Raw genomic sequence first — 22,598 nt, forward strand, 5'->3', positions numbered from 1 at the left:
CTGCTGCAGAAACATCTGCAACAAAGCTGCCGCTTGTGAACATGTTCCTAATGGGGAACGGCCAAGATAAATGGCACCGTAAATTGCCGACTGGATGCCACCTTGAAGCACTGCTATTACAGTGTTGGTTCATGTATAGAAAGGTAGGAGACAAAAAAAGCGCAAATAGGGTCTTATCCCCAGGATTGTTTCCAATCAATTATGAGAGAACTGCTCACCTGGTGGTACACAGTAAAAGCGTGTAGTTGTCAGGACTGCAGATCCACAGGTCGGCGCTGCGACCTCTCAGAACCGTTATAATAGATGAATGTGGATAAAATCCACGCTGCTGCGACAAATGATGGATCCAGATATAGTTATAGGATGTTCGGGTGGTTTATTCAACGCGTTTCGAAGCTCAGGGCTTCTTCAGGAAGTTTCCACAGAAAGATATCTGATTCCTCACCTACTGTATCCTCACCCATCCCTTGTAGATTGTGAGCCTTCGTGGGCAGGGTCCTCTCTCCTCCTGTACCAGTCGTGACTTGTATTGTTCAAGATTATTGTACTTGTTTTTATTATGTATACCCCTCCTCACATGCAAAGCGCTATAATAATAAATAATAATAAAAATAATAATATCTTTCTGTGGAAACTTCCTGAAGAAGAAGCCATGAGCTTCGAAATGTGTTGAATAAACCACCTGAACATCCTATAACTATATCTGGATCCATCATTTGTAGCAGCAGCGTGGATTTTATCCACATTCATCTATTATAAGTGTTGGTTCATGAAGACATCCCCTTACCAGATGAAGAAGGGGATTCCAGCTCGGCTCAGCCATTTATCACACGGTCGACAACTGTATGTCCAGTCCATGACTGATCTGATCGAGCTGCTCTTGGTCCTAAGGAGACTGGTACTGTCCTTGTTATGATCAAAGCTATCTTACTCATAACATGGGTATATTGCTTTCTAATAGGTGAGGGTCCGGACTGCTGACGAACATGTCTGTGAAGGGGGCACATCGCATTGCTGAATCCCCTCTACTATTTCCCCTCTATGAGGCCGGTAGCAGTTTCCTGCATGGTTTGGTACTGCTGCAGGGCAAACTTAGACTGGTTTCACATGTGCGTTTTTTGCCGCTGCATTTTAACGCAAAAACAGCATGCTTTTTTTTCCTATATTTAACATTAAAAACGCATGCGTTTTGCCGCGTTTGACGACGCATGCGTCGTTTCTATGCTTGCGTTTTGTTGCGGAAATGCAACATGTAGTAATTTCTAGAGGCGTTTTTTTTGCCGCAAAAAAACGCATGCGTTTTTTTGTGGCAAAAAAATGTATTGCTGTCTATGTAAACGCATGCGTTTTTTAGCACATGCGTTTTGATGCGTTTTTTAACGCATGCGTTTCCATAGAGAAAAACAAGTCTACACACTGATAAGCCACCCCCCACCATCAAGGTGATAAAGGGATCCTAACCCATCAAGGTGATTTAGGGATCCAAACCCTAGGGATCCTAACCCTAGCCATTTCTATTTATAGTGGGTTTTCTAGTTGATTTTTATGATTGGCATCTGTCACACAAAAGACGCTTTTTATTCCAAAAAATATTTTTTGCGTTACCACATTTTGATAGCTACAATTTTTCCATATTTTGGTCCACAGAGTCATGTCACACGCTCTCCGTAGTCCCATTGGCGGTGTCTGGATCTTGATTTTTCTCTTGTGAAATTTCTCATCATGCTTTTAAAAAACGCAAACGCGGTAAAAAACGCATGTAAACGCGTAAAAACGCAGCGTTTGAACGCGTTTACATGTGTTTTTTTCACCACCTGCGGATGCGTTTTTAACGCGTTTTTTAACGCAAATGTGAAACTAGCCTTAGGCCTGGCAGTGCTAAGTCTCCTTCAATGTCAGTAGCGGTGGGGGGTGGATCCTAGAAGTTGGACCCCACAAATCATAAAGCATTGATATAGCCTACTGATCGCCTCTGTTCATGATGGGATATCTGATGCAAGTATAACAAACCCTCAGCTATGAGAGGTATGACAGGATAGGATTTCAGTAAATGTCCAATGACAACAAGCGGAGCTTTTTAAATGTAGCCTCTCGCAAAAGTTGCATATATTTGTAAAAAAGTGGCAACAACCAGCGAGGAAGAGAGTTGCAGAACTATTTGTCATAGTTTATAGAGCGATGGGGCAGACTCTCACAGTCGTGGTTCCTCCTCACAGCAAATACTGTGCATCCAGCTCTGACCCAGAATTGAAGTGTAAAGAGGATCAACAGGTTGTGGCAGTCACTGCAGGGCTGGGAGGGTCTCCAACAGGTGTGGGACTACAAATGCCAGCTTGCCTGGCAGAGAGCTACGTTGTGAGGATGGAGATCTGGGTGAAATGTATTCATTATATCAGGGTGCATGAAGGCAAAGCTGAAAATGGGGTGCGGAGAGGAAGGAAAGTTGGCATATTGTTCGGCTGTACCATCCTCAGCACTAAAAGCACGAGTATGACTACCGACACCCCCATGGCTTTTCTTGGCGGTCTCATTCAGGCTGGTTTATGGTGGTATGTAGCCCTGTGAAACTTTAGAAGGTCCTCATTAGTGATGAGGAACGTGTCCATAAAAGGTGTTATCTGAGCATGCTCGTGTGCTAACAGAGTTTCTTCGGAGTGCTCGAAAAATATGTTTGAGGCCCCAGGGCTGCTTGTCTAGATATCCGCAACACATGCAGGGATTGCCTGTTTGTCGAACATCCACGAGACATGCAGCCGTGATGACTCAAACATATTTTTTGAGCAATCCAAAGTCACTTGGTTAGTCCCCAAGCATGCTCAGATAACACCTTATCCGGGCACGTTTATTCATCACTAGTCCTATATTACATATGGCATACGAACAGTTAATGGGGTTATCCCAGAAATAATATGTCACTTATGCACAGGACCCCTACTAGGCATGAGAGCGGGGGTCCCAATGTCCGCTACTGAGCATGTGCAACCACTGCCCCATTTTTTTTCCTTCCCTTCATCCAAGGGCCATAGTGTTTTTATTTGTCCCTGGTGGAGCTGTGTTGGGGATTGTTTTGTGCCCGTCGAGCTGACTTTTTTTATTACAACCATTTTAGGGCACACATGACGTTTAGATTACTGCATTTTCCAGGGAAGTGCGGTCACCTAAAGACGGTAATCGTGTCGGTTATTTTTCTTTATTTTACGTTGTTGTTCTTGTAATTAATCTGATCTTATAATATTTGTTAAAACAAATCACCTTTTCCAAAAGCCCATGATGGCCACTGTGGCGACACAGTGTCCTCCCCAGCAAACCCATACGAGTAATGTAGGCTCCATCCAGGGGAACTAGAGGGTCTGGGCCTAGTACCATGGGGAACATTTATCAACCTGCTCTTGTTTCCCATAGCAACCAATCTGCGCTGCGATTGGTCACTCTGGGCAACAATGGCCGTTTGTACATTCAGACTGTTTTTCTGTTTTCTGATGAATAAGCCAACACATGGAGAACTCAGCAGCTGCCCTCAGTAACCAATGGATTCCACGTCTATTGTTTTTAACGAAAGCAGTGACCTGATAGGCAGTTATCGAAAACTGCATGGTTGGTATCACACTGGATTTTAGGAACTCCCTGTAATATATTCCTGAGCACTATCTCCTCATTCCGGACATATAATGTTACACCAGCGGTGGTAATGGAAAGTGCCCTCATCCAATATGGCGGCTCCGGACTGACAGCTGGGCGCTAGAGGCCGTCGTGCTCCTGCCGCGCATGCGCAGTGACCCGCATGGCACTTGTCAGCTTGTTTACATGGAGGGTAGGCCGCAGCCGCGGGCTGTAGTTCCCGTTCCTCCCTAGAGTTGCTCCTCCTTCTTTAGGGAAGCTTGGCATGGGGAGAGGGTAAAGCGCAGCGGCCATGTACGCCCCGCAGCGCCGGGACTTCATGTCCGTCACACTCATCCATGCGGACGGCAGCGGCGGCTACAACAACAGCAAGCACTGGAGGCGGAGGTCGTTCTGGCGGGTGAGGAGGGGCTAATGTCACCTGTTACTGGGAGGGAAAGGGTTAATGAACCCACACCCAGCCGTGATGATATGGGGGAATTTTGGCCCCCAATGGCTATTGGTCCTGGGGCCCCATATGTTAGGGTTGTGTGTGTCAGGAGCCCATGTCTAGGGCAATATAGTCCACTAGATGGTGGCCCGATTCTAACGCATCGGGTATTCTAGAATATGCATGTCCACATAGTATATTGCCCAGCGACGTAGTATATTGGCCAGCCACGTAGTATATTGGCCAGCCACGTAGTATATTGGCCAGCCACGTAGTATATTGGCCAGCCACGTAGTATATTGCCCAGTCACGTAGTATATTGCCCAGTGACGTAGTACACAGCACAGAGCCACGTAGTATATTGCCCAGCCACGTATGTCACATGTTAAAAAATAAAAAATAAACATACTCAACTTCCGATCCGAGGGCCCCTTGTAGTTCTGTCACCGCGCGGCAGCTTCCGGTCCCAGGGTGTGATGACGTCGCGGTCACATGACCGTGACGTCGTGGCATGTCCTTGTCGCATACCATCATTGCCACCGGAACCTGCCGGTTGCATGGAGCGATCACCGGAGCGTCGCGAGGAGCGGGAAAGGCGGCAGAAGGGGAGTATAAATTAATTTTTTATTTTTTTTAAAATTATTTTTAACATTAGATGTTTTTACTATTGACGCTGCATAGGCAGCATCAATAGTAAAAACTTGGTCACACAGGGTTAATAGCGGCGGTAACGGAGTGAGTTACCGTGGCATAACGCGGTCCGTTACCGCCGGCATTAACCCTATGTGAGCGGTGACTGGAGGGGAGTATGCGGGCGCCGGGCAGTGACTGCGGGGAGGAAGGAGCGGCCATTTTCTTCCGGACTGTGCCCGTCGCTGATTGGTCATGGCTGTTTTGCCGCGACCAATCAGCGACTTGGAATTCCATGACAGACGCCGCAACCAATGAATATCTGTGACAGACAGACAGACAGAAGTGACCCTTAGACAATATAGTCCATTACTACTCAGTGGTTGTCCAGATGTCACAAGTGACCTGTAACCCAGCAGTGTATGCGGTAGGATCACAGGATGGGGGGGGGACTGTAACCACTGAGCCCCACATCCAGTGCTGTGACCTCTAGACAACCCACACAAAACTGCAACCCCAGAGATGCCCCACACTCAGTACTGTGACCCCAGAGATGCCCAACACCCACTACTGTGTCCCCAGAGATGCCACACACCCAGTACTTTAACCCCCAGAGATGCCCCACACCCAGTACTGTGACCCCAGAGACGCCCCGCACCCGGTACTGTGAGCCCACAGACGCCCCGCACCCGGTACTGTGAGCCCACAGACGCCCCGCACCCGGTACTGTGAGCCCACAGACGCCCCGCACCCGGTACTGTGAGCCCACAGACGCCCCGCACCCGGTACTGTGAGCCCACAGACGCCCCGCACCCGGTACTGTGAGCCCACAGACGCCCCGCACCCGGTACTGTGAGCCCACAGACGCCCCGCACCCGGTACTGTGAGCCCACAGACGCCCCGCACCCGGTACTGTGAGCCCACAGACGCCCCGCACCCGGTACTGTGAGCCCACAGACGCCCCGCACCCGGTACTGTGAGCCCACAGACGCCCCGCACCCGGTACTGTGAGCCCACAGACGCCCCGCACCCGGTACTGTGAGCCCACAGACGCCCCGCACCCGGTACTGTGAGCCCACAGACGCCCCGCACCCGGTACTGTGAGCCCACAGACGCCCCGCACCCGGTACTGTGAGCCCACAGACGCCCCGCACCCGGTACTGTGAGCCCACAGACGCCCCGCACCCGGTACTGTGAGCCCACAGACGCCCCGCACCCGGTACTGTGAGCCCACAGACGCCCCGCACCCGGTACTGTGAGCCCACAGACGCCCCGCACCCGGTACTGTGAGCCCACAGACGCCCCGCACCCGGTACTGTGAGCCCACAGACGCCCCGCACCCGGTACTGTGAGCCCACAGACGCCCCGCACCCGGTACTGTGAGCCCACAGACGCCCCGCACCCGGTACTGTGAGCCCACAGACGCCCCGCACCCGGTACTGTGAGCCCACAGACGCCCCGCACCCGGTACTGTGAGCCCACAGACGCCCCGCACCCGGTACTGTGAGCCCACAGACGCCCCGCACCCGGTACTGTGAGCCCACAGACGCCCCGCACCCGGTACTGTGAGCCCACAGACGCCCCGCACCCGGTACTGTGAGCCCACAGACGCCCCGCACCCGGTACTGTGAGCCCACAGACGCCCCGCACCCGGTACTGTGAGCCCACAGACGCCCCGCACCCGGTACTGTGAGCCCACAGACGCCCCGCACCCGGTACTGTGAGCCCACAGACGCCCCGCACCCGGTACTGTGAGCCCACAGACGCCCCGCACCCGGTACTGTGAGCCCACAGACGCCCCGCACCCGGTACTGTGAGCCCACAGACGCCCCGCACCCGGTACTGTGAGCCCACAGACGCCCCGCACCCGGTACTGTGAGCCCACAGACGCCCCGCACCCGGTACTGTGAGCCCACAGACGCCCCGCACCCGGTACTGTGAGCCCACAGACGCCCCGCACCCGGTACTGTGAGCCCACAGACGCCCCGCACCCGGTACTGTGAGCCCACAGACGCCCCGCACCCGGTACTGTGAGCCCACAGACGCCCCGCACCCGGTACTGTGAGCCCACAGACGCCCCGCACCCGGTACTGTGAGCCCACAGACGCCCCGCACCCGGTACTGTGAGCCCACAGACGCCCCGCACCCGGTACTGTGAGCCCACAGACGCCCCGCACCCGGTACTGTGAGCCCACAGACGCCCCGCACCCGGTACTGTGAGCCCACAGACGCCCCGCACCCGGTACTGTGAGCCCACAGACGCCCCGCACCCGGTACTGTGAGCCCACAGACGCCCCGCACCCGGTACTGTGAGCCCACAGACGCCCCGCACCCGGTACTGTGAGCCCACAGACGCCCCGCACCCGGTACTGTGAGCCCACAGACGCCCCGCACCCGGTACTGTGAGCCCACAGACGCCCCGCACCCGGTACTGTGAGCCCACAGACGCCCCGCACCCGGTACTGTGAGCCCACAGACGCCCCGCACCCGGTACTGTGAGCCCACAGACGCCCCGCACCCGGTACTGTGAGCCCACAGACGCCCCGCACCCGGTACTGTGAGCCCACAGACGCCCCGCACCCGGTACTGTGAGCCCACAGACGCCCCGCACCCGGTACTGTGAGCCCACAGACGCCCCGCACCCGGTACTGTGAGCCCACAGACGCCCCGCACCCGGTACTGTGAGCCCACAGACGCCCCGCACCCGGTACTGTGAGCCCACAGACGCCCCGCACCCGGTACTGTGAGCCCACAGACGCCCCGCACCCGGTACTGTGAGCCCACAGACGCCCCGCACCCGGTACTGTGAGCCCACAGACGCCCCGCACCCGGTACTGTGAGCCCACAGACGCCCCGCACCCGGTACTGTGAGCCCACAGACGCCCCGCACCCGGTACTGTGAGCCCACAGACGCCCCGCACCCGGTACTGTGAGCCCACAGACGCCCCGCACCCGGTACTGTGAGCCCACAGACGCCCCGCACCCGGTACTGTGAGCCCACAGACGCCCCGCACCCGGTACTGTGAGCCCACAGACGCCCCGCACCCGGTACTGTGAGCCCACAGACGCCCCGCACCCGGTACTGTGAGCCCACAGACGCCCCGCACCCGGTACTGTGAGCCCACAGACGCCCCGCACCCGGTACTGTGAGCCCACAGACGCCCCGCACCCGGTACTGTGAGCCCACAGACGCCCCGCACCCGGTACTGTGAGCCCACAGACGCCCCGCACCCGGTACTGTGAGCCCACAGACGCCCCGCACCCGGTACTGTGAGCCCACAGACGCCCCGCACCCGGTACTGTGAGCCCACAGACGCCCCGCACCCGGTACTGTGAGCCCACAGACGCCCCGCACCCGGTACTGTGAGCCCACAGACGCCCCGCACCCGGTACTGTGAGCCCACAGACGCCCCGCACCCGGTACTGTGAGCCCACAGACGCCCCGCACCCGGTACTGTGAGCCCACAGACGCCCCGCACCCGGTACTGTGAGCCCACAGACGCCCCGCACCCGGTACTGTGAGCCCACAGACGCCCCGCACCCGGTACTGTGAGCCCACAGACGCCCCGCACCCGGTACTGTGAGCCCACAGACGCCCCGCACCCGGTACTGTGAGCCCACAGACGCCCCGCACCCGGTACTGTGAGCCCACAGACGCCCCGCACCCGGTACTGTGAGCCCACAGACGCCCCGCACCCGGTACTGTGAGCCCACAGACGCCCCGCACCCGGTACTGTGAGCCCACAGACGCCCCGCACCCGGTACTGTGAGCCCACAGACGCCCCGCACCCGGTACTGTGAGCCCACAGACGCCCCGCACCCGGTACTGTGAGCCCACAGACGCCCCGCACCCGGTACTGTGAGCCCACAGACGCCCCGCACCCGGTACTGTGAGCCCACAGACGCCCCGCACCCGGTACTGTGAGCCCACAGACGCCCCGCACCCGGTACTGTGAGCCCACAGACGCCCCGCACCCGGTACTGTGAGCCCACAGACGCCCCGCACCCGGTACTGTGAGCCCAATTTTGCAACTTCAGAGACCCCCTTAACACCTACCACCCAGTACTGTGACACAACAGACCCCCCCCCATCCAATTCTGTGATCCCAGAGATCTTACCCCAATATTCCAATACCAGAAACTCACACCAATACAGCAACCACAGAGACCTCCATCCAATTCTGTGCCTTCACTCAATACTGCAGTCCCAAAGAACCCCCTCTTAATATTGTAACAGAGATCCTCCACCCAATGCTGTGACTGAGGGACCCCCTCTCCTGAGATCCCCCTCCCTTCCTTCTCCCTCTGTCCCACAACGGAAAACCCCAGTGACACCCCTGAGACATGAGGCCTCGCCTCCGGTGTGCAGGGTCCACCTTGTTATGGCGCTTGTCATTTTTGGCCTCTTTTTGAGGTTCCTTCAGGGAGAAATCAGTCTTCAGTTCAGGTAGTCAGGTCTGATACATTTTGTATCCTCAGGATGTGGGGGCGCTGTTGTGTACAGGCTGCTGGTTGCTATATGGACGGGAGACCGGAGTTCATTACTAATACATCCCTTATGCTCCATAGTAATCCCTCCATCCCTTATGCTCCTGCCGCCTCCAACTCAAAAATATTTCACGGATCCGCACATTCCTAAACCAAGAATCTGCAAAAACCCTAGTCCATGCCCTCATCATCTCCCGCCTTGACTACTGTAACCTCCTGCTCTGTGGCCTCCCCTCTAACACTCTTGCACCCCTCCAATCTATTCTAAACTCTGCTGCCCGACTAATCCACCTGTCCCCCCGCTATTCCCCGGCCTCTCCCCTCTGTCAATCCCTGCACTGGCTCCCCATCACCCAGAGACTCCAGTACAAAAGCCTAACCATGACATATAAAGCCATCCACAACCTGTCTCCTCCATACATCTGTGACCTCGTCTCCCGGTACTTTCCTGCACGCAACCTCCGATCCTCACAAGATCTCCTTCTCTACTCCCCTATTATCTCCTCTTCCCACAATCGCATACAAGATTTCTCTCGTGCATCCCCCCTACTCTGGAATGCTCTACCACAACATATCAGACTCTCGCCTACCATCGAAACCTTCAAAAAGAACCTGAAGACCCACCTCTTCCGACAAGCCTACAACCTGCAGTAACCACCGATTGACCAAACCGCTGCACGGCCAGCTCTACCCTCACCTACTGTATCCTCACCCATCCCTTGTAGATTGTGAGCCCTCGCGGGCAGGGTCCTCTCTCCTCCTGTACCAGTTGTGACTTGTATTTTTCAAGATTATTGTACTTGTTTTATTATGTATACCCCTCCTCACATGTAAAGCGCCATGGAATAAATGGCGCTATAATAATAAATAATAATAATAATAATAGTAAGTGGTGCTGGCCCGCGTCTCCTTTGGCCCATGTTTCCTGTCTTGTTTTTCAGAAATGGAAGCAGCTGTCGAGGTTGCAGCGCAGCATTATCCTCTTCCTGTGCACCTTACTGGCCGTCTGTGGGGTCGTGTCCTTCTCCAACCTGGGCGAGCACTGGAAGAGTAAGTGACATCCGCAGGAAATCCATATATCACACACAGCAGTACTGCACTAGTCAGCTGTAGTCACTGGGGACATACACTATATCAGGGGTCCCCAACCTTTCTGACCCTGCGAGCCACATCCAGCTACTGCCCCCCTCACAGTAGTGGCAACCAAAGCCCCCATTATGGGTATAATGATAACTAAAGCTTTTTCACACAAATCACCCCAAAGCAGTATACCAAGATCCAGGGGTTCCCACCACATTCAGCATTCTCCCATCACACACTCCCAACACAGTCACATCCAGCTTCAAGCACCTCCTCTGACGGGTAACATCATCCTGTCTCCAGCGTACCATACCTAAATTATCTCTAAACCCCCAAGACCAGTAGAAGTGTACCCAGGTCTGCTCTTCTGTGCAGGGCTACTGACAAAGTTCATCATTTTGAGATGTGCTCTTCATACCAGTTTACTAAATCTGGAGCTAATGCACCAAGCTGGCAGACTGCCACGAGCCACAATTCATGGCACCGCGAGCCACATGTGGCTCCCAAGCTAGAGGTTGGGGACCCCTGCACTATATCATGCATTATACTCCAGATCTGCACTGTGGACATGGTGACTCCACAGTAAGTGCCGCGCTGTAGTATAACAAACGGATCAGTACAGGATAAGTAATGTAATGTATGTACACAGTGACTGCACCAGCAGAATAGTGAGTGCAGCTCTGGAGTATAATACAGGATGTAACTCAGGATCAGTACAGGATAAGTAATGTAATGTATGTACACAGTGACTGCACCAGCAGAATAGTGAGTGCAGCTCTGGAGTATAATACAGGATGTAACTCAGGATCAGTACAGGATCAGTAATGTAATGTATGTACACAGTGACTGCACCAGCAGAATAGTGAGTGCAGCTCTGGAGTATAATACAGGATGTAACTCAGGATCAGTACAGGATAAGTAATGTATGTACACAGTGACTGCACTAGCAGAATAGTGAGTGCAGCTCTGGAGTATAATACAGGATGTAACTCAGGATCAGTACAGGATAAGTAATGTATGTACACAGTGACTGCACCAGCAGAATAGTGAGTGCAGCTCTGGAGTATAATACAGGATGTAACTCAGGATAAGTAATGTACTGTATGTACACAGTGACAGCACCAGCAGAATAGTGAGTGCAGCTCTGGAGTATAATACCGGATGTAACTCAGGATCAGTACAGGATCAGTAATGTAATGTATGTACACAGTGACTGCACCAGCAGAATAGTGAGTGCAGCTCTGGGGTATAATACAGGATGTAACTCAGGATCAGTAATGTAATGTATGTACACAGTGACTGCACCAGCAGAATAGTGAGTGCAGCTCTGGGGTATAATACAGGATCTAACTCAGGATAAGTAATGTACTGTATGTACACAGTGACAGCACCAGCAGAATAGTGAGTGCAGCTCTGGAGTACAATACAGGATGCAACTCAGGATCAGTACATGATCAGTAATGTATGCACACAGTGACTGCACCAGCAGAATTGTGAGTGCAGCTCTGGAGTAGATTCATATTATGTGAGACTTGTAACAGGGCCTTCAGTCTAAGTAATGTACTGTATGTACACAGTGACAGCACCAGCAGAATAGTGAGCGCAGCTCTGGAGTATAATACAGGCTGTAACTCAGGATCAGTACAGGATCAGTAATGTAATGTTTGTACACAGTGAGTGCAGCTCTGGAGTATAATACAGGATGTAACTCAGGATCAGTACAGGATCAGTAATGTAATGTTTGTACACAGTGACTGCACCAGCAGAATAGTGAGTGCAGCTCTGGAGTATAAAACAGGATGAAACTCAGGATCAGTAATGTATGTACACAGTGACTGCACCAGTAGAATAGTGAGTGCAGCTCTGGGGTATAATACAGGATGTAACTCAGGATCTGTAACGTAATGTATGTACACAGTGACTGCACCAGCAGAATAGTGAGTGCAGCTCTGGAGTATAATGCAGGATGTAACTCTGGATCAGTAATGTATGTACACAGTGACTGCACCAGCAGAATAGTGATTGCAGCTCTGGGGTATAATACAGGCTGTAACTCAGGATCTGTAACGTAATGTATGCACACAGTGACTGCACCAGCAGAATAGTGAGTGCAGCTCTGGAGTGTAATATAGGATGTAACTCAGGATCAGTAATGTAATGTATGTACACAGTGACTGCACCAGCAGAATAGTGAGTGCAGCTCTGGGGTATAATACAGGATGTAACTCAGGATCAGTAACATAATGTATGTACACAGTGACTGCACCAGCAGAATGAGTGCAGCTCTGGGGTATAATACAGGATGTAACTCAGGATCAGTAATGTATGTGCACAGTGACTGCACCAGCAGAATAGTGAGTGCAGCTCTGGAGTATAATACAGGATGTAACTCAGGATCAGTAATGTATGTACACAGTGACTGCACCAGCAGAATAGTGATTGCAGCTCTGGGGTATAATACATGATGTAACTCAGGATCTGTAACGTAATGTATGTGCACAGTGACTGCACCAGCAGAATAGTGAGTGCAGCTCTGGAGTATAATGCAGGATGTAACTCAGGATCAGTAATGTAATGTTTGTACACAGTGACTGCACCAGCAGAATAGTGAGTGCAGCTCTGGAGTATAATACAGGATGTAACTCAGGATCAGTAATGTATGTACACAGTGACTGCACCAGCAGAATAGTGAGTGCAGCTCTGGGGTATAATACAGGATGTAACTCAGGATCAGTAATGTATGTACACAGTGACTGCACCAGCAGAATAGTGAGTGCAGCTCTGGGGTATAATACAGGATGTAACTCAGGATCAGTAACATAATGTATGTACACAGTGACTGCACCAGCAGAATAGTGAGTGCAACTCTGGGGTATAATACAGTGTGTAATTCAGGATCAGTACAGGATCAGTAATGTAATGTATGCACACCGTGACTGCACCAGCAGAATAATGAGTGCAGCTCTGGAGTATAATACAGGATGTAACTCAGGATCAGTAATGTATGTACACAGTGACTGCACCAGCAGAATAGTGAGTGCAGCTCTTGGGTATAATTCTGGATGTAACTCAGGATCAGTAATGTATGTACACAGTGACTGCACCAGCAGAATATTCAGTGCAGCTCTGGAGTATAATACAGGATGTAACCCAGGATCAGTAATGTAATGTATGTACACAGTGACTGCACCAGCAGAATATTGAGTGCAGCTCTGGGGTATAATACAGGATGTAACTCAGGATCAGTAACATAATGTATGTACACAGTGACTGCACCAGCAGAATATTGAGTGCAGCTCTGGGGTATAATACAGGATGTAACTCAGGATCCGTACAGGATCAGTAATGTAATGTGTGTACACAGTGACTGCACCAGCAGAATAGTGAGTGCAGCTCTGGGGTATAATACAGTGTGTAACTCAGGATCAGTACAGTATCAGTAATGTAATGTATGCACACAGTGACTGCACCAGCAGAATAGTGAGTGCAGCTCTTGGGTATAATTCAGGATGTAACTCAGGATCAGTAATGTATGTACACAGTGACTGCACCAGCAGAATATTGAGTGCAGCTCTGGAGTATAATACAGGATGTAACTCAGGATCAGTAATGTATGTACACAGTGACTGCACCAGCAGAATATTGAGTGCAGCTCTGGGGTATAATACAGGATGTAACTCGGGATCCGTAAAGGATCAGTAATGTAATGTGTGTACACAGTGACTGCACCAGCAGAATAGTGAGTGCAGCTCTGGGGTATAATACAGGATGTAACTCAGGATCCGTAAAGGATCAGTAATGTAATGTGTGTACACAGTGACTGCAGCAGCAGAATAGTGAGTGCAGCTCTGGGGTATAATACAGGATGTAACTCAGGATCAGTACAGGATCAGTAATGTAATGTATGTACACAGTGACTGCAGCAGCAGAATAGTGAGTGCAGCTCTGGAGTATAATACAGGATGTAACTCAGGATCAGTACAGGATCAGTAATGTATGTACACAGTGACTGCCCCAGCAGAATAGTGAGTGCAGCGCTGGGGTATAATACAGGATGTAACTCAGGATCAGTAATGTATGTACACAGTGACTGCACCAGCAGAATAGTGAGTGCAGCTCTTGGGTATAATTCTGGATGTAACTCAGGATCAGTAATGTATGTACACAGTGACTGCACCAGCAGAATATTGAGTGCAGCTCTGGAGTATAATACAGGATGTAACCCAGGATCAGTAATGTAATGTATGTACACAGTGACTGCACCAGCAGAATATTGAGTGCAGCTCTGGGGTATAATACAGGATGTAACTCAGGATCAGTAACATAATGTATGTACACAGTGACTGCAGCAGCAGAATAGTGAGTGCAGCTCTGGAGTATAATACAGGATGTAACTCAGGATCAGTACAGGATCAGTAATGTATGTACACAGTGACTGCCCCAGCAGAATAGTGAGTGCAGCGCTGGGGTATAATACAGGATGTAACTCAGGATCAGTACAGGATCAGTAATGTAATGTATGCACACAGTGACTGCACCAGCAGAATTGTGAGTGCAGCTCTCGAGTAGATTCATATTATGTGAGACTTGTAACAGGGCCTTTAGTCTTGTTCTGAACTGGTCCTGCTGGATTCATCCCATGTAAGTCCAATAGTCGTGGAAACCACTCAAACATTTTTTTAAAGTAGATGTCGGTTCTTATTTCCCGGCTGATGCCCCGTACAGCCCTTACTCTGGCAGTGGCTGCAGATTGTTGAGTGATGAGTTGTCTGCATTCTGTAATCACTTACTACTGACTGATCTTAGGTCTGACGAGCCAGATAGAAGGGGGTAATGAGGAACGGGACGTTCCCGGCTTTAATCCCGCACACCCGGCCGTGTTACCTGCCCCCAAACAAGCAGAAGACCCAGATGACAAGATTCCAAAGCCTCAGCCACCGCCCCAGCTGCCGGTACAACGGAGTTACCAGGGGTCTGGGAGCAGCATGGAGTCTCATTATATATTCTTTTAATTTTATGTTTTGTTTTGTTTTTTTCATAATAGAAGCCACGTAGACCAAATAAGCGTGGACCACCGAACCTACAGCCGCCCCCCAGCAAGAGCCAAAAGGTGGAAGATAACGAGCAGCGACCGGAGGAGGCAGATAACCAGCAGCCAGTCATCAGGTAGATCCGGGAGCGGGTCAAAGCTTTAGCTATGTCGCTGATATTTGATAGTGTATTATTATTTCAGTAATCCGCCATTGACCTGTTACATTCAAGATCTCTGTGTGTTTTTGCAGTTGGAGAGGAGCAGTGATTGAACCTGTCCAGACGTCGGCCCCATCACCAAACAAAGCCCTGGAGCCCACGAAGCCCCCTCCCCAGAATGTCCCAGAGGAAAAGGAGGCCGGTAGGAAATAGTTTTATTTGGTCCATGGTAATAAATGATTAAAGTGCAAGTAATTACAACGTTGTACTGTATCTCATTTTAATACCTTCCTTTTCAGTATCTCTGCTTGCTGTCAGTGTACGGAGTTATTTATCATGTATTGTACATCCAGATACTTCAGAAATACAGAGTATGGCTGTGTATCAGAGCTCCTGGTTAGCAGGCACGGAATGTATTCTTTAAATATTCCCATTCATTGACAGCAAGCAACAACCTTGAAATTGGAGGCAATGATGCACAAAGTGGTGACCAAGTAGCCAAGCTTTTTCTTTGCTGCCTAATGTAATCTGTGGTGCTCTCCTAGTCCCAATCAGCGAGCGTCAGGAGGCCGTCATCGAGGCTTTCCGTCACGCCTGGAAGGGCTACAAGCAGTTCGCCTGGGGCCACGACGAGCTGAAGCCCATCTCCAAATCCTACAGTGAATGGTTTGGACTCGGTCTCACCCTCATAGATGCTCTGGACACCATGTGGATCCTTGGCTTGAAAGAAGGTGAGCGTGTAAAACCCTGCATGTTTTCATTCAATGTTTGCAAGATCCCTGCTTGGTGACAGTAATGGAAACTTTCTTGTTTACATCCGACTGACTGAAAATGAGTCCTGTCCTAAGGGTACCGTCACACAGTGCCATTTTGATCGCTACGACGGTACGATTCATGACGTTCCAGCGATATCCATACGATATCGCTGTGTCTGACACGCAGCAGCGATCAGGGATCCTGCTGAGAATCGTACGTCGTAGCAGATCGTTTGGAACTTTCTTTCGTCGCTGGATCTCCCGCTGTCATCGCTAGATCGGTGTGTGTGACACCGATCTAGCGATGCGTTCACTTGTAACCAGGGTAAACATCGGGTTACTAAGCGCAGGACCGCGCTTAGTAACCCGATGTTTACCCTGGTTACCAGCGTAAATGTAAAAAAAAAAAAACAGTACATACTTACATTCCGGTGTCCGTCAGGTCCCTTGCCGTCTGCTTCCCGCACTCACTGACTGCCGGCCGTAAAGTGAAAGCAGAGCACAGCGGTGACGTCACCGCTGTGCTGTGCTTTCACTTTACGGCCGGCAGTCAGTGAGTGCGGGAAGCAGACGGCAAGGGACAGACACCGGAATGTAAGTATGTACTGTTTGGTTTTTTTTACGCTGGTAACCAGGGTAAACATCGGGTTACTAAGCGCGGTCCTGCGCTAAGTAACCCGATGTTTACCCTGGTTACCCGGGGACCTCGGCATCGTTGGTCTCTGGAGAGCTGTCTGTGTGACAGTTTCCCAGCGACCACACTACGACTTACCAACGATCACGGCCAGGTCGTATTGCTGGTCGTGATCGTAGGTAAATCGTATAGTGTGACGGTACCCTAAGTAGTCTCACAGCTGAGGGTTTGTAATAGATAGTTGCAGAGCTTCTAACCCCTTAAGGACATATATACACTGCCTTGCTAAAGTATTCAGCTCCCTGGAACTTTTCAACCTTTTCCCACATATCATGCTTCAAACATAAAGATACCAAATGGAAATTTTTGGTGAAGAATCAAAAACAAGTGGAACACAATTGTGAAGTTGAACGAAATTTATTGGTTATTTAACCCCTTCACGACCTTGCCTGTTGTGAATTCTGTGGCTAAGTTCACTTCTGTGGTCACAAGTGGTATTGCAGTCTCTGGGCTTCCTCCCTCAGGTGTTTTGGTGAGCTCGTTGGCTGCCTTGCTATTTAGCTCCACCTGAGTCTGTCTTCCTTGCTCCTTGTCAATGTTCCAGTGTTGGATCTGAGCTACTGCATCTTTCCTTGGGCCTGCTGCTCTGCTAGATAAGTGCTTCTAGTTTGTTTTCTGTTTTTTCTGTCCAGCTTGCTATTATCTTTTGCTGGAAGCTCTGAGAAGCAAAGGGGTGCACCGCCGTGCTGTTAGTTCGGCACGGTGGGTCTTTTTGCCCCTTTGCGTGGTTTTCGTTTTAGGGTTTTTGTAGACTGCATAGTTCTCTTTGCTATCCTCGCTCTGTCTAGAATATCGGGCCTCACTTTGCTGAATCTATTTCATTCCTACGTTTGTCTTTTCATCTTGCTAACAGTCATTATATGTGGGGGGCTGCCTATTCCTTTGGGGTATTTCTCTGAGGTAAGTCAGGCTTGTATTTCTATCTTCAGGCTAGTCAGCTCCTCAGGCAGTGCCGAGTTGCATAGGTAGTGATAGGCGCAATCCACTGCTGCTTATAGTTGTGTGAGGATAGATCAGGTACTGCAGTCTACAGAGATTCCACGTCTCAGAGCTCGTCCTATTGTTTTTGGTTATTGCCAGATCTCTGTATGTGCGCCGATTACTGCACGCTGTGTTGCCTGATTGCCAGCCATAACAGTACAAGGAGCCACACCAATGATTCCCAATAGAGGGAAAAAAGAAATCCTGACATCATTTTTTTTTCTTAGCTCTGTCTTCAGTCTTTTTTTTCCCCTAGACATTAGAGTGCTTCAGGACACAGCTGTGGACATGGATATTCAGGCTCTGTGCTCCTCAATGGATAATCTTGTTGTAAATGTACAAAAGATTCAAGATACTATTGATCAGAAATCGATGCTAGAACCAAGAATTCCGATTCCTGATTTGTTTTTTGGTGACAGAACTAAGTTCCTGAGCTTCAGAAATAATTGTAAGCTATTTTTGGCCTTGAAACCTCATTCTTCTGGTAATCCTATTCAACAGGTTTTGATTATTATTTCTTTTTTGCGCGGCGACCCACAGGACTGGGCGTTTTCTCTTGCACCAGGAGATTCTGCATTGAGTAATGTTGATGCATTTTTCAAGGCGCTGGGATTGCTTTACGATGAGCCTAATTCAGTGGATCAGGCTGAGAAAAATCTGCTGGCTTTATGCCAGGGTCAGGATGATGTAGAAGTATATTGTCAGAAATTTAGGAAGTGGTCAGTACTCACTCTGTGGAATGAATCTGCACTAGCGGCTTTGTTCAGAAAGGGTCTCTCTGAAGCTCTTAAGGATGTAATGGTGGGATTTCCTATGCCTGCTGGTTTGAATGAGTCTATGTCCTTGGCCATTCAGATCGGTCGTCGCTTGCGCGAGCGTAAATCTGTGCACCATCTGGCGGTATTGTCTGAGAGTAAACCTGAGTCTATGCAGTGCGACAGGACTATGACTAAAGTAGAACGGCAAGAACACAGACGTCTGAACAGACTGTGTTTCTATTGTGGTGATTCTACTCATGCTATTTCTAATTGTCCTAAACGCACTAGGCGGTTCGATAGCTCTGCCGTTATTGGTATTGTACAGTCCAAATTCCTTTTGTCCATTACCTTAATGTGCTCTTTGTCATCGTATTCTGTCATGGCGTTTGTGGATTCAGGCGCTGCCCTGAATCTGATGGATTTGGATTATGCTAAACGTTGTGGATTTTTCTTGGAGCCTTTGCGGTGTCCTATTCCGTTGAGAGGAATTGATGCTACACCTTTGGCCAAGAATAAGCCTCAGTACTGGGCCCAGCTGACCATGTGCATGGCTCCTGCACATCAGGAAGTTATTCGCTTTCTGGTACTGCATAATTTGCATGATGTGGTCGTGTTGGGGTTGCCATGGCTACAAACCCATAATCCAGTATTGGATTGGAACTCTATGTCGGTAACCAGCTGGGGTTGTCAGGGGGTACATGGTGATGTTCCATTTTTGTCTATTTCGTCATCCATTCCTTCTGACATCCCAGAGTTCTTGTCGGACTTTCAGGATGTATTTGAAGAGTCCAAGTCTGATGCCCTACCTCCGCATAGGAATTGTGATTGTGCTATCGATTTGATTCCTGGTAGTAAATTCCCTAAGGGTCGTTTATTTAATTTGTCCGTACCTGAACACACCGCTATGCGCAGTTATGTGAAGGAGTCCCTGGAGAAGGGACATATTCGCCCATCGTCGTCACCATTGGGAGCAGGGTTCTTTTTTGTAGCCAAGAAGGATGGTTCGCTAAGACCGTGTATTGATTACCGCCTTCTTAATAAGATCACTGTTAAGTTTCAGTATCCCTTGCCATTGATTTCTGACTTGTTTGCTCGGATTAAGGGGGCTAGTTGGTTTACTAAGATTGATCTTCGTGGTGCGTATAATCTGGTGAGAATCAGGCAGGGAGATGAATGGAAAACGGCATTTAATACGCCCGAGGGTCATTTTGAGTATCTGGTGATGCCGTTCGGACTTGCCAATGCTCCATCTGTTTTTCAGTCTTTTATGCATGACATTTTCCGTGAGTATCTGGATAAATTCTTGATTGTTTACTTGGATGACATTTTGATCTTCTCAGATGATTGGGAGTCTCATGTGAAGCAAGTCAGAATGGTTTTCCAGGTACTGCGTGCTAATTCCTTGTTCGTGAAGGGATCAAAGTGTCTCTTCGGTGTGCAGAAAGTTTCATTTTTGGGGTTCATCTTTTCCCCTTCTACTATCGAGATGGATCCGGTTAAGGTTCAGGCCATCCAGGATTGGACTCAGCCGACATCTCTAAAAAGTCTGCAGAAATTCCTGGGCTTTGCTAATTTTTATCGTCGCTTCATCTGTAATTTTTCTAGCATTGCCAGACCATTGACCGATTTGACCAAGAAGGGTGCTGATTTGGTTAATTGGTCTTCTGCTGCCGTGGAAGCTTTTCAGGAGTTGAAGCGTCGTTTTTGCTGTGCCCCTATGTTGTGTCAACCTGATGTTTCTCTTCCGTTCCAGGTCGAGGTTGATGCTTCCGAGATTGGTGCAGGGGCGGTTTTGTCACAGAGAGGTTCTGGTTGCTCAGTGTTCAAACCATGTGCTTTCTTTTCCAGGAAATTTTCTGCTGCTGAGCGTAATTATGATGTGGGCAACCGAGAGTTGCTGGCCATGAAGTGGGCATTCGAGGAGTGGCGTCATTGGCTTGAGGGTGCTAAGCATCGCGTGGTGGTTTTGACTGATCATAAGAACCTTACTTATCTTGAGTCTGCCAAGCGCTTGAATCCTAGACAGGCCCGTTGGTCGTTATTTTTTGCTCGTTTTGATTTTGTGATTTCATACCTTCCGGGCTCTAAAAATGTGAAGGCGGATGCTCTGTCTAGGAGTTTTGTGCCCGACTCTCCGGGGTTATCTGAGCCGGCGAGTATCCTCAAGGAAGGAGTCATTGTGTCTGCCATCTCCCCTGATTTGCGGAGAGTGTTGCAGAAATTTCAGGCTAATAAACCTGATCGTTGTCCGGCCGAGAAACTGTTCGTCCCTGATAGGTTGACTAGTAAAGTTATCTCTGAACTTCATTGTTCGGTGCTGGCCGGTCATCCAGGAATCTTTGGTACCAGGGAGTTGGTTGCTAGATCCTTCTGGTGGCCGTCTCTGTCACGGGATGTGCGTGCTTTTGTGCAGTCCTGTGGAATTTGTGCTAGGGCTAAGCCCTGCTGTTCACGTGCCAGTGGGTTGCTTTTGCCCTTGCCGGTCCCGAAGAGGCCTTGGACACATATTTCGATGGATTTCATTTCTGACCTTCCCGTTTATCAAAAAATGTCGGTCATTTGGGTGGTTTGTGATCGCTTTTCTAAAATGGTCCATCTGGTGCCCTTGGTTAAATTGCCTTCCTCCTCTGATTTGGTGCCTTTGTTCTTCCAGCATGTGGTTCGTTTACATGGCATTCCTGAGAATATTGTTTCTGACAGAGGTTCCCAGTTTGTCTCGAGGTTCTGGCGAGCCTTTTGTGGTAGGATGGGCATTGACCTATCTTTCTCCTCGGCCTTCCATCCTCAGACTAATGGCCAGACCGAACGAACCAATCAGACCTTGGAAACATATCTGAGATGTTTTGTTTCCGCTGACCAGGATGATTGGGTGTCATTTTTGCCGTTGGCTGAGTTCGCCCTTAATAATCGGGCCAGCTCGGCTACCTTGGTCTCTCCATTTTTCTGCAATTCTGGGTTCCATCCTCGTTTCTCTTCAGGACAGGTTGAGTCTTCGGACTGTCCTGGTGTGGATTCTGTGGTGGACAGGTTGCAGCAGATCTGGACTCAGGTAGTGGACAATTTGACCTTGTCCCAGGAGAAGGCTCAGCTTTTCGCTAATCGCAGACGCCGTGTGGGACCCCGACTTCGTGTTGGGGATCTGGTTTGGTTATCTTCTCGTCATATTCCTATGAAGGTTTCCTCTCCTAAATTTAAACCTCGTTTTATTGGTCCGTATAGGATTTCTGAGATTCTCAATCCGGTGTCTTTTCGTCTGACCCTCCCAGACTCCTTTTCCATACATAGTGTATTCCATAGGTCGTTGTTGAGGAGATACGTGGCACCTATGGTTCCATCTGTGGAGCCTCCTGCCCCTGTTTTGGTGGAGGGGGAATTGGAGTATATTGTGGAGAAGATTTTGGATTCTCGTGTCTCTAAACGGAAACTCCAGTATCTGGTCAAATGGAAGGGTTATGCTCAGGAAGATAATTCCTGGGTTTTTGCCTCTGATGTCCATGCCCCAGATCTTGTTCGTGCCTTTCATGTGGCTCATCCTGGTCGGCCTGGGGGTTCTGGTGAGGGTTCGGTGACCCCTCCTCAAGGGGGGGGTACTGTTGTGAATTCTGTGGCTGAGTTCACTTCTGTGGTCACAAGTGGTATTGCAGTCTCTGGGCTTCCTCCCTCAGGTGTTTTGGTGAGCTCGTTGGCTGCCTTGCTATTTAGCTCCACCTGAGTCTGTCTTCCTTGCTCCTTGTCAATGTTCCAGTGTTGGATCTGAGCTACTGCATCTTTCCTTGGGCCTGCTGCTCTGCTAGATAAGTGCTTCTAGTTTGTTTTCTGTTTTTTCTGTCCAGCTTGCTATTATCTTTTGCTGGAAGCTCTGAGAAGCAAAGGGGTGCACCGCCGTGCTGTTAGTTCGGCACGGTGGGTCTTTTTGCCCCTTTGCGTGGTTTTCGTTTTAGGGTTTTTGTAGACTGCATAGTTCTCTTTGCTAT

General features: G+C 50.1%; 1 protein-coding gene across 2 annotated transcripts in view; it reads left to right on the top strand.

Annotated features, from left to right (window-relative positions):
• The first annotated feature begins 3,774 nt into the window (after window positions 1-3,774).
• The window catches only part of MAN1B1 (mannosidase alpha class 1B member 1), a 38,638-nt gene continuing 19,814 nt past the window's right edge, over window positions 3,775-22,598 (top strand). The window contains exons 1-6 of one of the 2 annotated variants that reach the window (XM_069747636.1): window positions 3,775-4,018; window positions 10,108-10,216; window positions 15,053-15,198; window positions 15,291-15,412; window positions 15,529-15,638; window positions 15,982-16,167. In XM_069747636.1, coding sequence (XP_069603737.1) covers window positions 3,911-4,018; window positions 10,108-10,216; window positions 15,053-15,198; window positions 15,291-15,412; window positions 15,529-15,638; window positions 15,982-16,167 — 781 coding nt within the window. In that variant the 5' untranslated portion in view covers window positions 3,775-3,910. The remainder of the gene's footprint in view (window positions 4,019-10,107; window positions 10,217-15,052; window positions 15,199-15,290; window positions 15,413-15,528; window positions 15,639-15,981; window positions 16,168-22,598) is intronic. The other variant, XM_069747637.1, reaches the window with a different exon arrangement.

This window comes from Ranitomeya imitator, chromosome 2 (assembly GCF_032444005.1).
Source record: "Ranitomeya imitator isolate aRanImi1 chromosome 2, aRanImi1.pri, whole genome shotgun sequence".
NCBI lineage: Eukaryota > Metazoa > Chordata > Amphibia > Anura > Dendrobatidae > Ranitomeya > Ranitomeya imitator.